Genomic DNA, 15476 nt, shown 5'->3' with positions numbered 1-15476 from the left:
TGAACCATTACACAATTTCCACAAGCTCAAGAATCACAAGAATCTGGTCATGCAATCTCACTGGATAATCTCACTGCTAACCACAACCAGCCTACTCACAGCATACATACAGTACCCCCAAGCTGGCGTACTATACAACCTTCTGCACTGTATTCCTACCATAGTTTTTTACAGTCTAAGTTCATAAATATATACATAAATAATTGTCAAAACAATGCATAAAACATGATATTACGAAACCACAATACTGGGTTCGCAGAAAATAACAGTCACTAATCTTGTGTTTATTCGACACAGATGTGCGTGTGTGTGTGTGTGTGTGTGTGTGTGTGTGTGTGTGTGTGTGTGTGTGTGTGTGTGTGTGTGTGTGTGTGTGTGTGTGCGTGTGCGTGTGCGTGTGTGTGTGTGTGTGTGTGCGTGTGTGTGTGTGTGTCTCTTTCCGGCCTAATTGAATTGTGAACTGCTCTGTAGTGTTCCTGGTTTAGATGTGACCTCAGAGCCTCGGGGCTTCATTAGACATGTCAGATCTGAGAACAACGGGAACACAAACAGATCCCTCAGACTAAAGCGCGACACATACTCCTTCCGTCGTCGGAAAAAACACCCGGTTTGAAAAGGCTTTCCTAACTACTATAGTTCGGAAAGGCTTTCCGAGCTATGGTTCGGAGAGTCAGGACTTGTACTAGAGGTGCATGGGTTCCAGTGGTGGAAAAAGTACGCGCATGTTTTACTTGAGTAAAAGTACAAAAGTGTTGGCATCAAAATATTACTTTAACCCATTAAGACCTGGAACGCATCTGTGTTATTTTTTAGATTTGAGCTAAAAAGCATTATTTTACACTTTGGCTATTCAAAAATAGCAGATATACAAGCTCATAGCGCGGCACCGAGTGCCGCGCTATGAGCTTGCAGATCTGCTATTTTTGAAAAATCGTGAAAATGTGTGCAAATCTTTGATATATATATATATTTTTAAAGCAAACATTTTTAACTCAAATCTTTGCTTCTGGGACTCCCCTGGAACAAAATATTTTGAGATGGGGGGTCCGCGGTCAAATACATATAATTTCGGGGGTCCTTGACATGAAAAAAGATTGAGCACCACTGATATAGAAGCATACGTTTTTCAGAAAACTGTTGGGATTTAGAAGACACTTGTAGAATCGGCTTCAGGTCTTAAAGGGTTAAGTACCAAAAGTGAAAGTACTAACATGTTTGAAAATAGCAGATCTACAAGCTCACAACGCGTCGCATAAGTAAAAAAATTTAAAGGAGTACTTTTTCCACCACTGATCATCATACCTACTGTAGCAGGTCAGAGCTGGGAAATAAGCGGGCTAGTGGGTCAGCAGACCACGCAGTCCCATCTGTGACCTCCCCTCTCACTGTAGCCCCAGGACACACAGAGCTACCGTCCAGGACGGAGTCCTACTTTTGACCTATTTTCCAGCATTGTGTGCAAAAAGAGTACTGGCGTGTTTCCTACAGATGGCTGTAGTAAGAACCAGTGTGGTAAAAATGACGTTCTGCTGTGAAACAAAACTGTTTAAATCAGGTTTTTTTTTTCAGATATGACAAATGTTTTCAGATACGACAAATAGCCTAGATCAGGGGTCTTCAACAGGGGGTCCGGGACCCCTAGGGGGTCCTCAGAGTTACTACAGGGGGGCCGCCAAATCTTTGTGTGATATGATTTTTATTTTTTTTACATTACCCACTTGAACCCTAGCATCCCTTTTCTGAGGAGAACTTTCGCCAAAAATAGCAGATCTACAAGCTCACGACGCCTCGCAGTTGTGAGCTTGTACATCGGCTATTTTCGGCAAAGAGGTTTGGTGTAGAGGGGAAAAAAGAGCAGACCAAGTACAGAGCCAACGGTCAAGTTTACAAAGTATTAAGGGTTTAAGTGGTTAAATGTCTGAAAACACACATTTAACATGAATCCAATATGTAGTGGGTGGGTCCCTGCTTCAGCTAGGGGGTCCTTGGCCTGAAAAACGTAGACAAACCCTGAACTAAGTATACAAGGAAATGACTGACGTATTTAATAGCCCTACACTGTCAAAAAAACATTAATAGTGGAAATAGCTCACAACGCGTCGCAATGGGTCGCATTGTGCTATTTTCTAAATGTTTGAAAATGTTTGAAAATATATTTTGGAAACGATTATGACGATTATGTCAAAACAATTGCGACTAGGCGATTATGTAATAATTGTGACAAGCCTAAGACTTTTATAGTGTTAGCTGTAGCTAGTGACAATGTGCTCTGTGTGTCTCTGCTTAAAGCTTTTTGTTTAAATCCGTTTTTTTTTTACAGCCTACAGTCAGCAATACGGAAGCGGATTCTTTGCTGCCTGGAGATGAGAGCTGCACAATATATCGAACATGTGCCTTCATCGCAATAGCAACATGCACATACAATATACATGTCACACAAGCCTGCTTGAACTGCAATAAATGCTATCATCTATTTATTTATGTGCCATGTATCCACACTCTGCTTATATCAATACATTTGGCCAATCACTACCGAGCCCTACATCTCAACAATCCAGCTTTAAAGGATGTTTTTGTTTAGATTAGAAGAACAATGTTTTAAGCGGAGCAGTGCAAGGAACCATTTCACCATCCTGTTTTTTTTTTACTACAGACATCGGTAGAAAAAACATGTAAATTCCTTAACCCATTTCAATCCGGGAACACATATACTGTGTCATTTTAGATTTTTAGCTATAACCATTATTTTATACTTTGGGCTATTCAAAAATAGCAGCTCTACAAGCTCACAGAGTGCCACGCTACGAGCTTGTAGATCTGCTTTTTATTTTTGAAAAATCGTGAACATTTTGTCCAAATCTTATCTTATTGAATATATGTGATTTAGAGCAAACATCTTTAACTCAAATCTTAATATCAGTGGTTCTCAAACTTTTTTCATGTCAAGGACCACCCAAAATGATATGTATTTGGCCGCGGAGATCTACAGATCTACAAGCTCATAGATGCTTGTAGATACAAGTTATTAGTTTGTATATCTGCTATTTTTGAATAGCCAAAGAAACCTAAAGCGACACACAGACGCGTTTCCCGGATTGAATGGTTTAAAATGTGGAAAACAAGATTGGACAAATGGGTCAAAAAAATGCTACTTTCCCGGATGCCAACCAACGCTATGTGACCTAGTCCCGGAGCTATACGACAGCAAAGAGGAGAGGAGGTCACAGATGGGGCTACAGTACAGACCACCACTAGGAACCACGGGATGTGTGACCCGATACGATGATGAAACGCTGTTAGCATACGGTGATGTCTGCGGGGAGAGGAGAGAGAGCTAATTGGGAGACAGAATCGATACCAAACCCGCATTCCCTGCAGCCAACGAACGGCTCTCGACTGGCTGTGGCCTCGACGTAGCAGAGATAGCGAGTATAAAGTGTAAAACAAGAAGATGAAATATTCATGCTATGTGGAGCGTGTGGGGGAAGAAGGGGTGACTTTACTCAGTCCCCATGTTGTTTGCGACGTGACTGTATCTTTGTGTATGATTATGGCTTTTTTTTCCCCCTGCAGTCCAACCCACACAATCACCACCACCGGGGAATTTAACCCATTAAGACCGGGAACGCATCTGTGTCATTTTTAGATTTCTAAAACTCAAATCTTTGCTTCTGGGGATCCCTGGAATTTTTTTTATTTTACAAATGTTCGCTTAAAAGATTTGCAAACATTTTCACGATTTTTCAAAAATAGCAGATCTACAAGCTCATAGCGCGGCACTCGGTGCCGCGCTATGAGCTTGTATATCTGCTATTTTTTTAAATAGCCAAAGAAATCTAAAATGACAGAGATGCTTTCCCGGATTGAATGGGTTAAGAGTGTTTGGTGGTGTGCGTCGGCGTGCGTGTACGCGCGTGCGCACGTGTGTGTCTGTGTGGACTGTGGATTCTATATTTATTTCCATATCATTACCTTCCCGTGTGAACGCTTGGAGCCCGGCGAGGCTAAAGACTTGACGAGAAAGAGAGGGAAAGAAAGGAAAGCTATCATTTTATCATTTTCCTCACCCACTCTTTTTCTCCGACCGGGAAAAAGATGGGGGAAAGGGTGGAGGCTGGGGAGGAGTGCACCCGAACAGACAGGAAGAGAGAGAGAGCGAGAGAGAGAGAGAGCGAGAGAGAGAGAGAGAGAGAGAGAGAGAGAGAGAGAGAGAGAGAGAGAGAGAGAGCTGATGAAACCGTGTATGCAGGCCTTTTCTACTCTCTGCTATTATCCTGAGCTATTATCAGCCAGCTTTAGCGCCGGAGTCATTCAGCTCTGGAATGGTTGTGGTTAACGTTTACACTTATAGCGCTATAATAACGCAGCGGTTCCCAACCCGGCCACACCAGTGGGCCGGGGGCCCACTGGTGTGGCTGCAAGAGGGGGGCCCCCCAAATAATTAGCAAAACACTCATTATTTTCTTGATATTAATTCATTAATAATAATTTGTATACAAAATGTATGTGAAAAACTAAGTAATTTTTTCTAGTTTTCGTTGTGATACGGATAAATAGGAACTGAAAGTATACAATGTTAGATCCATTGATCCAAGCCGGATTGTACAATAGATTGATTGATCACTAAAGTACATTTGCTCTGAAAATGCACGTGGCCACGAAAACACTTTTGAAACTCTGCTTTGTGAGCTTGTAGATTGGCTATTTTGGGCACATGTTCCCCCCCCCCAGAATAGGGATGTGCTGGGGGTCTAAGTGGTTAAACATTTTAACAACTCAAACACCTTTGTATGTCTGGGATCGGGATCCAAGGGTAAAACGTGCAACAATCTAAAAACACCTCCTGGCCTGATGTTCCAATCCCACCGGAGAGCCAAGTGTTATATTTAGCAGCTTGAGAATGACACGGAAAGATCTTCCCTGGGAGGTTTTTACGAAGGACCGTTTTATGGCAACAAGCATACTCATTACTTGACAAATGACTGTGCGATGAAAACCACACGAGGAAACAAGAGTGAAGGAGGGTAGAGAGGGAGAAAGGAGAGACAACAAGATGGGAGAAAGAGCAGAAAGACCCGTCTCCTGTCTTTGGGTTGCATCGTGATTGCCAGACCCAAGGGGTCGGGGCTTACATGAGGCTTTGTATCTGTTTTCTCCATACATGGGCATGGTCACTTTGTCCCCCGGCCCCAGCCAAAAAAAGTCTGTCCCCCTTTCGTCCCCTTTCGTCACGAACTATTCATGACATCATGAACTTCAGTTATAAAGTGGTTTGTAGGTGTGTTACATACTAGGACTTCATTCTGGGTCTGGCAGAACCAGGTCTCCTGGTCTTGTTTTATAAATATGTATTTATATCGTTGCTGTCGGGCAGAAACCTCTTATCTCCATATTATTTTTTCGTTTTTTTTTTTGTAAATTAACGCCCTGCTTGATCATACTACAGCGTCACACAAGAGTAGCAGATCCACAAGCTCAAAACGTGGCGCGAAGCGACACGTTTTGAGCTTGTAGATCTGCTACTTTTGCTACTTTAGAATTTGAATCCTGAAAAGAAACAGTTTTGGACATATGAGGTTTCCACCCGACAGAGATGACATGCTCCACTCGCAATTTTTTGCTTTTTACCCCTTTTTCTCGCCAATTTAGTCGTTTTGCCAATTAATTCCTCCCCACACACATTTGTGTTGTGTTGTCACTGCTGTCGTATCCTACTGACTCACCTGCCCGTGAGGAGCCCCCACCGGGAGGACGTAGAGCCTTCATCCTACTCCTCCCGCCCAACACTCCCTGCTGACAGGTGCCGCCCCCAGCCCGTAGGAGTCACGTTACGTGGCAGTGACAAATATCACCCTCCCCGCCCCGGCTTCCCTCCCTCGAACACGGGCCAATTGTGATCGTAAAGAGGCGCTCTACAAGCTCACAACGCGTTGCATCGTGCCGCACTATTTTCTCTACTTTTTGCACGACACTTGCATGACGAAGTATACACGAATCCACGGAGCGCTGCCCTGGGCGCAGCCATTGCTGCGGTGTCAATGCTCCGCGGACGCGACACCGCAGCAATGGCCGCCTACAGGCAGCTACAGGCAGCTACAGGCAGCTACAGGCAGCGCGTCTGTGGATTCGTCTATAGGGTGTCTGTCCGACAGTGACGATATTTGGCTTGACTGTGCCTTCCAGTTACTTGACTTGTTCTGTGTTCCTTTCTTCTCTTTACCCACATACATGGGCAACTGGCGGCCCGGGGGCCACATGCGGCCCCCACCTTCACTTAATGCGGCCCGCAGGTTAATATGGGAATACTGATATATTATTGATTTCAGCTGTTACGATTCCTAACATGCAAACATGACCGTCTTTAATTACTTCAGTCTATAATAGTAGCTTAATGACTAGTATTACAATTCTATTGTCTTTTTTATGTCCAATGTATTCGTATTTAAGTTCAAAAGGTTAACATAAGTATAACTAAATGCATTTGAAATGGAAAAAAAAAGTTACTTTTCAGGATTCCAATTTAAAAATGGCAACAAAAAAAAATCAGGATTCCAATTCAAAAATCCAAAAATAGCAGATCTACAAGTTTGTAGATCTGCTATTTTTGCTACTTTTGTGTGACATTATAGAATGGCCATGTGGCCCTCTGGAGTGAGTGAGGAAATATAGTGGCCCTCTCCATCATCAAAGTTGCCCACCCCTGCTTTACCCTATTCTCAAGTCTTCCTATAACTGCAATGTTAACAGCTTGCGCCAAAAAAAAAGAAGAATTTCACCCACTCTCTCTTCAGACCTGCAAGAGAGTAAAAGTTCAAAAGTTGATTCTGCAGTGCAGTTTATAATGTGACCTGGCTGGCACCTGTGACCTTTCACAGCACTCTCCTGTGTACACTGCAGTGTCTAACTAGATTAACTGTCAGACAGTCAAACCATCAGAGCAGATTACGCTTGGATCGATTAGCTACTAGTACTATGTGGTGGAAGTGTGTGTACGTGCGCGTGTGCATGTGCATGCACGTCTACTCTAGATCAATTAGCAGTTGGAGGGTTAAGTAGGGGAGGGGCTAATATTAAAGCCGTCAGCCGAGGCATAGTGATCTACTTCCAATCTGTCAGCGTGTTTGTGCACTCACACACACTCACACACGCGCACACACACACACGCGCGCACACACACACACGCGCACGCGCACACGCACACGCACGCGCACACACACACGCACGAACGCACACACCCATGCCTGTCTGTTCAAGCGGACAGGATCAGGCACTTCCACTTCAGTGAGTTGACCTTGGTTTCTCCCTTTCCGAGGGTTATCCTCTCGTCTGGCATTGCTCTCTCTGTACATCTGAGCCTCCCTCCCTCCCTCCCGCACCGCGCGTTGGCTGAGCCAGAGTGCATTCTGGGTAAGCCAGCGGGAGAAAGCAGGGTGTTCCACCACCAGTGCAGTGTTTCTCAAACAATGGGGCGGGACTCCATTTTTGGGTCACGGACCCATTTATATGTGTTGTGAGTAAATTCTTTTTTTTTGTTTCTTACAATTCAAAAGATTTTCAAAAATAGATATTTTTTTAATATTTATTTTTCAGAACTTACAGATTTGCCTTTTTTAAGGCAGAAAGCTAAACAATTCTATAAAACAACCAAAAAAGGAAAACCTGTGTATACAGTACAACAGTGCTTCTCAAACATTTTCATGACAAGGACCCCAACATTGATGTATTCGGCAGTAGGAGTCCCATCTGGAAATATGTTGTCTTCAAATATTCTATTTATTTACATTAACACGCACACACCACAAACACAATAGATTGTTTTGCTGTTGACGAGAGTAGTTCCATGTGGTTTTATGTGGGTTTATGATGCTGGTATATTGTGTCATAACAGTGTGTTAGATGACATTGTTCACCCCTAACCATTACTATGAGCTACAGTATGATGATGGATCCTATACTGCACTGGTTCTCAAAATGGGGTCCGGGGACCCCTAGGGGTCCTTGAGGTGGTTCCAGGGGGTCCCAAGTGAAATGTAATAATATAGCATCAAAAATCACTTTAACCATTTTAACAACACAAATCTTGTACAGGGGTGCCTGGCACTAAATCTCTTCATATGAGGGGGTCTGTCTGCGGCCAAATACATATTTATCTGGGGGTCCCCTTGACATGAAAACATTTGAGACCCACTTGTCCTACTGTACTGTAGCACACCACTCAACATACTGATTATCGCCTTATGTCTTTCACAGCTGGAAATATTTCCGAGTGTGAGTGAGTGTGTGTGTGTGAGTGCGTGCGTGTGTGCATGCGCGTGCACGTGCAAATTATTACAGGTCACATGTTTCCTCTGTAATGCTCTGCAGCTGTTTTAACTGCTGCTAGCTGACGCTGCTGTTCTACAACAACACACACACACACACACATACACAAAGACATATGTGCACGCGCACGTGCACACGTCAATTCCAAATGCCTCGGAGGAGGACTTCGGAGCTCCCATTTCCAACTCTTCAGGAAAAAACCCAGAATTCTCACAGAATCGTCAGAGTCAGCATCCCTATCGAAGTCAATGTCATCAGAGAATACACGTACACTGAATGCTAAGCAGCTGCTTTTCAGCTTTTCAGTGTGTGTGTGTGAGAGAGAGAGAGAGAGAGAGAGAGAGAGAGAGAGAGAGAGAGAGAGAGAGAGAGAGAGAGAGAGAGAGAGAGAGAGAGAGAGAGAGAGAGAGAGAACTTGGGAGCGGGGTCTTCCTCCGGACTTGAATACAAATAAACCTGTCTGTGTCCAATCACATCAGAGCCCAGAAAAACTCCACACAGAAGCCCCCTGTGTGTGTGTGTGTGTGTGTGTGTGTGTGTGTGTGTGTGTGTGTGTGTGTGTGTGTGTGTGTGTGTGTGGGGGTGTGTGTGTGTGTGTGTGTGTGTGTGTGTGTGTGTGTGTGTGTGTGTGTGTGTGTGTGTGTGTGTGTGTGTGTGTGTGTGTGTGTGTGCGTGCGTGTGCGTGTGCGCGCGCCTCTCTCTCTCTCTCAGCTGGATGAGTGGATGCATGAAACCCTTTGAGACAGATAGACTGAAGCCAATCTAAAGACAGCCCCTCAGTGAAAGAGGGAGAGAAAGAAAGAGTGCATTCTTTCACAACAGACAACACAGCCCACCCCCCCCCCCCCACCCCTCCCTCTTCTCTGTGTCTCTCTCTCTTTAACGTTCCAGCCTGGGTTAATAATGATTTCACCCTGAATGGCACCCCTATACTCTCTCCCTCTCTCTCTCTCTCGTATATAAAGATACCCTAGGGGGCATCCGTGACCACTAAACAACACCGAGTGCTAAATACTCAGTGACACAGAAACAAACCATACATGTGCACACACTAAACGCCACTGCACATACCAGCAGTATGAACGCATAGCCGTATGAACGCACTCGCGTACATCAAACCATACAACAGCGCTCAATGGTGATCGCTGACATACAAACAGCGAGCAGAACCACAGAAACACATCAGGATCTAATTTGATCCACTTGAACCCCAGAACACCTATTCTGAATACCTATTCTGGGGGGGAACATTTGCCAAAAATGGCCTATCGTTGCTACAGCTCGTAGATCGGCTATTTTTGGTGACGAGATTTGGTGCAGACGGAGTGTTTGTATTTATTGATGACATGTATTGTGTTAATTTGTTATGCTGTGTTGATGAATTGAATACATAGGACCACAATGCAAACAAGTCCCCAGGACTTTTTTTGTGTTTATCCTTTTAGCCTTAATGTCTTACTGTACCATGTGCTGTTTACATTACTGACCAATGAAGTACTCAATAAATCAATCAATCAATCAATCAATTAAAAAATAACAACAACAAAAAAAGCTGACAATGTTGTGAGCTTGTAGATCTGCAATTTTTTGGGAGGACATTTCGGCCGTAATGTATGACATGCCCAGAATAGGGACGCCGGGGTTAATGTGGTTAAATTGGGGGTCTGTTAAAATTCCGACACACAAATCCCACCCCGAAATCGCGCTCATTCTCATGCACACACATTCATTCACACAGAGGCATACAAACACACACAATGGCCCTTAGTGGAACATTGAATAGCTTGCAGGAAGTGGCTGTTTGGCAATTTAAGAAGCACCTCCCATGGTTCACCGACCTCTCTCTACCCTCTCTCTCTGTCTGTCTGTCTGTCTGTCTGTCTGTCTGTCTGTCTGTCTGTCTGTCTGTCTGTCTGTCTGTCTGTCTGTCTGTCTGTCTGTCTGTGTCTGTCTGTCTGTCTGTCTGTCTGTCTCTCTCTCTCTCTCTCTAATGTGTGTGTGTGTGTGTGTGTGTGTGTGTGTGTGTGTGTGTGTGTGTGTGTGTGTGTGTGTGTGTGTGTGTGTGTGTGTGTGTGTGTGTGTGTGTGTGTGTGTGTGTGTGTGTGTGTGTGTGTCTGTCTGTCTGTCTGCCTGTCTGTGTCGCTCTCTGTCTGTCTGTCTGTCTGTCTGTCTGTCTGTCTGTGTCTCTCTGTGTGTGTGTGTGTGTGTGTGTGTGTGTGTGTGTGTGTGTGTGTGTGTGTGTGTGTGTGTGTGTGTGTGTGTGTGTGTGTGTGTGTGTGTGTGTGTGTGTGTGTGTGTGTGTGTGTGTGTGTGTGTCTGTCTGTCTGTCTGTCTGTCTGTCTGTCTGTCTGTCTGTCTGTCTGTCTGTCTGTCTCTCTCTTTCTCTCTCTATCTCTATGGTGGAAAAAGTACTCAGATTTTTAGTAAAAGTAGCAATACCACAATATATTAAAAATACTCTGTTACAAGTAACAGGCTTGAATTAAAAACTGTTACTTGAGTAAAAAAGTACAAAAGTATCTGCATCAAAATATACACTTAAAGTACCAAAGTAAAAGTACTCAAATGTTCCAAAAATGAGCTCATCTGCAAAGCTTGTAGATCGGCTATTTTTTTAATAGCCAAAGTTCAAGATAGCACTTGAGTGGTTTAATGTATGTTTTGTAATAATAATCTAAATCTGAAAAGTAACTTCAAATAATTGTAGTGGAGTAAAAAGTAAAGTTTTTTTTGTAGAAGGAATAGAAGTATGGAGAAAAAAACAGAAATACTCAACTACAGTGAAAGCACCCCAAAAGATCAATGGTACTACTTGAGTAAATGTACTGAGTTTACTTTCCATCACTGCTCTCTCTGTCTCTCTCCCTACCTCTCTCTCTCTCTCTCTCTCTCTCTCTCTCTCTCTCTCTCTATGTCTACCCCCCCCCCTCTCTCTCTCTCGCTTTGCCTCCAGTCTTTCTCTTTTTATCTCTGTCACTCCTCCTCCTCCTCCTCATTCATCGCTGTGGGAGTTTCTTCCCACGCTCAGGCGCCTGAACTTGGCTACCTCACCACCGGCACCTTCTCTCTCTCCTCTCCTCTCCTCCCATCATCATCAACACCACCTTCTCTCCTCTCCTCTCCTCCTCCCATCATCAGCACCACGCAGTAGAAGGATTTCTACTTAAGTAAAAGTATCAATACCGCAATGTAGAAATACTCTTGTTTCAAGTAAAAGGTGTTCAAAATGTTATTTGAGTAAAAGCACAAAAGTATTGGCATCAAAATATACTTAAAGTACCAAAAGTAAAAGTACCAAAATGTTTGAAAATAGCCGATCTACAAGCTCACAACGCGTCGAGACGCGTTGTGAGCTTGTAGATCGGCTATTTTCATATAGCCTAGGTATAAAATAGGGCTAAAGTGGTTAATGGATGTTTTATAATATAATACAATCATTTATATCTGCAAAGTAACTAGTAACTAAAGTTTTCAAATAGTTGTAGTGGAGTAAAAATATTTACTCTGAGGTGTAGTGTAGTGGAATAGAAGTAAAATTACTGAAATTTGGAAATACTCCAGTAAAGTAAAAGTACCTCAAAATTGTACTTAAGTACAGCACTTGAGTAAATGTACCTAGTGACTTTACACCACTGGCATCGCGTCAGTAAACACAAAACCAGGGGAGGTGACAGACAGCAGCGGAGCGGACGTCATTCAAACAAGAAAAGAACCCACGTTCTTTGTTTGCTGCGTGACAACGTACAGATCTGTCATCGTTTCAGATCCTGACGTCGCCCTGTTAGTGAGAGAAATCTAATGTAGGCCAAAAAAAGATAAAACACTTTTCACTAACACAGGGCTTTGGTGGGAGATGGGTGAAACAGTGTGTGGGTGATTAGGTCATTGCGCTATGATGTGAGAATAGATCTGACAGCGCATCGTTGCTGTCGGGCCCGGCGGAAACCTCATATGTCCCTATTTTCATAAATGAATGCCCTAGTTCAGGGGTCTTCAACGTTTTTCAGGCCAAGGACCCCCTAGCTGAGAGAGAGATGAAGCAGGGACCCCCTCTATATTGTTGCAGATTAAACTTTTTTTTTTCACTTGGTCTGCTCTTTTTTTCCCTCTACACCTATACCTCTTTGCAAAAAAATAGCCGATCTACAAGCTTGTAGAGCTTGTAGATCTGCTATTGTTGGCTAGAGTTCTCCTCAAAGAACCTCAAAAAAGCAAAGGGATACTAGGGTTCAAGTGGTTAATGTACAAAAAAAATCATATCACACAAAGATTTGGTGGCCCCCCTGTAGTAACTCTGAGGACCCCCTAGGGGTCCCGGACCTCCTATTGAAGACCCCTGCCCTAGTTTATCATACAAGAGTGCCACACAAAAGTAATGAAAATGGCAGGCGCGTTGTGAGCTTGTAGATCGGCTATTTTCCCTACTTTTGAAATACTTTAAAAAATAACAATAATAAAAAAGGAACGGTTTTGGACGTGCGATGTTTCCAGCCGACAGCAACGACCATGGGGGGGGGGGTTTGGTGGGTATTGGCAGGAGGTTATAGGTTCATAAAAGGACTGGGATGACGAATCCTATGCGCGTAGGCCGTCAATTATGACCAACATTATCACATCCACCTACCTTCTGATACTCGGCATCCTCCGGTCTGAAGTCACTGCTCACCGCCTCAAACTGGAGGTTGAAATGCGGTAGCCGGTGGAGCAGATTGACCCACCAGGGGGGAGAATAGTTCACTACAGCCGCCATCCCTCCGAACCGACCTTCACCACCAGCCGACAGCTGTCAGTCAGTCAGTCAGTCAGTCAGTCAGTCAGTCACTGTGGAGACCTCCTCCCTCACAAGGTTCACTGTGAAGCATAGAAAGGAGGTGACATTCACTTCACTGCCTGCATTTCCCCCCCCTTTTTCTCCTTTGTACATACAGTATAGTGTCTTGTATTTGTTGTATGTTTTGTTGTGTTATTTTTATGCTATGTTGATTAATTGAATGCATAGGACCACAATGGAAACAAGTCCCCAGAACCTTTTTTGTGTGAACCTAAATGTGCCTGACTGTACATGTGTGTATATTCTATATTCTGTCTCTGTCGGGTGGAAACCTCATATGTCCAAAACTGCTACTTTTCAGGATTCAAATGAGCAAAGCAGCAAAACTATAGCATCAACGAGCTTGTGGTCGATCTGCTACTATTGATACTTGTGTGTGACGCTGTAGTGTGATCAAGTAGGGCATTTATTTACGAAACAAAACACAAAAAGGTTAGCGTATGGAGATAAGAGGTTTCTGCCCGACAGCAACGATATACAGTATATAATATATATGGTCCTGGTGTGTTCAAACTGAGTAAACACCCACACACACACATCTCAGTGTGCACATATACATCACCAGGCCTCCTATACTGCAGAGATGGAGATACTGACTGCTGTCACAAATGCCTACTGATGGGATGTTGTTAACGGTTTAAATGGCCGTTATTAATCAACCGCCACAACGCCAACTAGCTACAGTAATATATATATATATATATATATATATATATATATATATATATATATAGGAATTTGAATAAATGTGTAAGTCTATTGCCCCCTTGAGTAGAAACAATCTTTATTGTTGCTAATGTTCAATGTCAATAAAACGGTGAGACATCATAGAAGCAAAATATACAGTAGCCTATATATGTTTTGTTTGTTTTTTTTGTACCCCAAAAAAATGAAAGGATTCGCTTCAGGGCATGTTGTCTGCATGCACTAAAGCCTCCACAGCGTGTAGGATCGTGTTGTGGGAGAAGCAGATCACATGCAGCAAAACATTGCTTGCTTCTCAATGTTCACGTCAAATCAAGGACTCACCCCCCCAATAAATATATATATATATAGCCTATAGCTCATTTGGCCAGCCTGATTTGGATCCCCCCCCATTTGTGACCCCATTCTTTGTCAAGATTTCTCGGCTTATAGATGTTTTTAAACAGTACCTTTTGCTGGGGTACCCCTGGAACCCCCTCTTTGAACAACCACCACATTAAAGCTTAAGCCCCCCCTAATACAAATATTATTGTTAAATCAGATTAAGGACCATGTTAAACCATCCAATTCGGGGACGCATGCACGCATCTCTGTCATTTTAGATGTATTATTAGGCTATTCAAAAATAGCAGATCTACAAGCTCATAGCGCGGCACCGAGTGCCGCGCTATGAGCTTGTAGATCTGCTATTTTTTTTGGGGTTAAAAAAGCACCTACCTACCTCCTCCCAGTATAGTCCCTCCTGAAGCCAGGCAGACAGAGCTGTGGTGGTCTCTGGGTCTGTATGGTGGTCCTATATTCAGCAGACTACTGGGGAAGCTTCATCTATTGTCTCCCACAGACAGACTGCTGCATGCGGGGAGAAAGAGAAGGATCTACCGTGGTGTGGCCGCACCTCCTCCTCCTTCACCACATCGGAAACAATAAGAACACTAATGTCACCATATCATCATTATTGTTGTTGTTATGATGTCCCCAGCCTGTACTGTATTGTTCCTCCCCTCCTCCGCATTCCCCAAAGAAGTGAAGCCCCGTCACGGTCGATTAGGGGTTAAACTCGTTGACCCGCAATCCCGTTTTTCTTTCCCCCTATTTTTTTGTTTTCCTTTTTAGCGTTGTTATTGTTATTGTTTTTTTATTCCCCCTTCCTTCCTTCCTTCATAAAGTACAGTAACAATAGTAGTCCACTGGTGCCGTCGTCCCCGCAACGGCCAGGCTGTCTGTCTGTCTGTCGTTTCTAATACATTTGGAGCTCAACCAAAAATCACCGTGTTTCCAAAAGCCCTGGAGGACTGGGCTTTGCGGCAGGCAGCTCTCTCTCTTTCTTTCTCTCTCTCTCTCTCTCTCTCTCTCTCTCTGCAAATAGCCTACATCTGAGAGTGTGTGTGTGCGCGTGTGTGCGTGCGTGCGTGTGTGGTGCGTGGAGAGGAGAGAGAGAGAGAGAGAGAGAGAGAAGCAAAATCCGCAAAGAGGCCACCCCCTGATGGTGAAAAGATAGTAGTGCATGCAGTCGTGGAAGAAGTCGGCTACTGTAGCTTACTTTTACATTTCTACATTAATGACGTGTGTGTTTGTCTGTCTGTCTGTCTGTCCGAGCAAGGCATAAACAGCTGCAGCT

The 15476-nt window shown here is 43.8% G+C and overlaps 1 protein-coding gene across 1 annotated transcript in view; it reads right to left on the bottom strand.

Annotated features, from left to right (window-relative positions):
- ttyh3b (tweety family member 3b) overlaps positions 1 to 15177 on the bottom strand; it is a 58490-nt gene extending 43313 nt beyond the window's left edge. Inside the window, 2 exon segments of the mRNA XM_080447618.1 lie at positions 12947 to 13173; positions 14580 to 15177. Of these exon segments, the coding sequence (XP_080303744.1) occupies positions 12947 to 13072 (126 nt within the window). The 5' untranslated portion in view covers positions 13073 to 13173; positions 14580 to 15177.
- Positions 15178 to 15476: the final 299 nt, after the last annotated feature.

This window comes from Gymnoscopelus braueri, assembly GCF_963280865.1.
Source record: "Gymnoscopelus braueri genome assembly, chromosome: 2".
NCBI classification, from domain to species: Eukaryota; Metazoa; Chordata; class Actinopteri; order Myctophiformes; family Myctophidae; genus Gymnoscopelus; species Gymnoscopelus braueri.
Note: the sequence above shows the minus strand (reverse complement) of the source record. Positions and strands in the feature narration are given on the sequence as shown.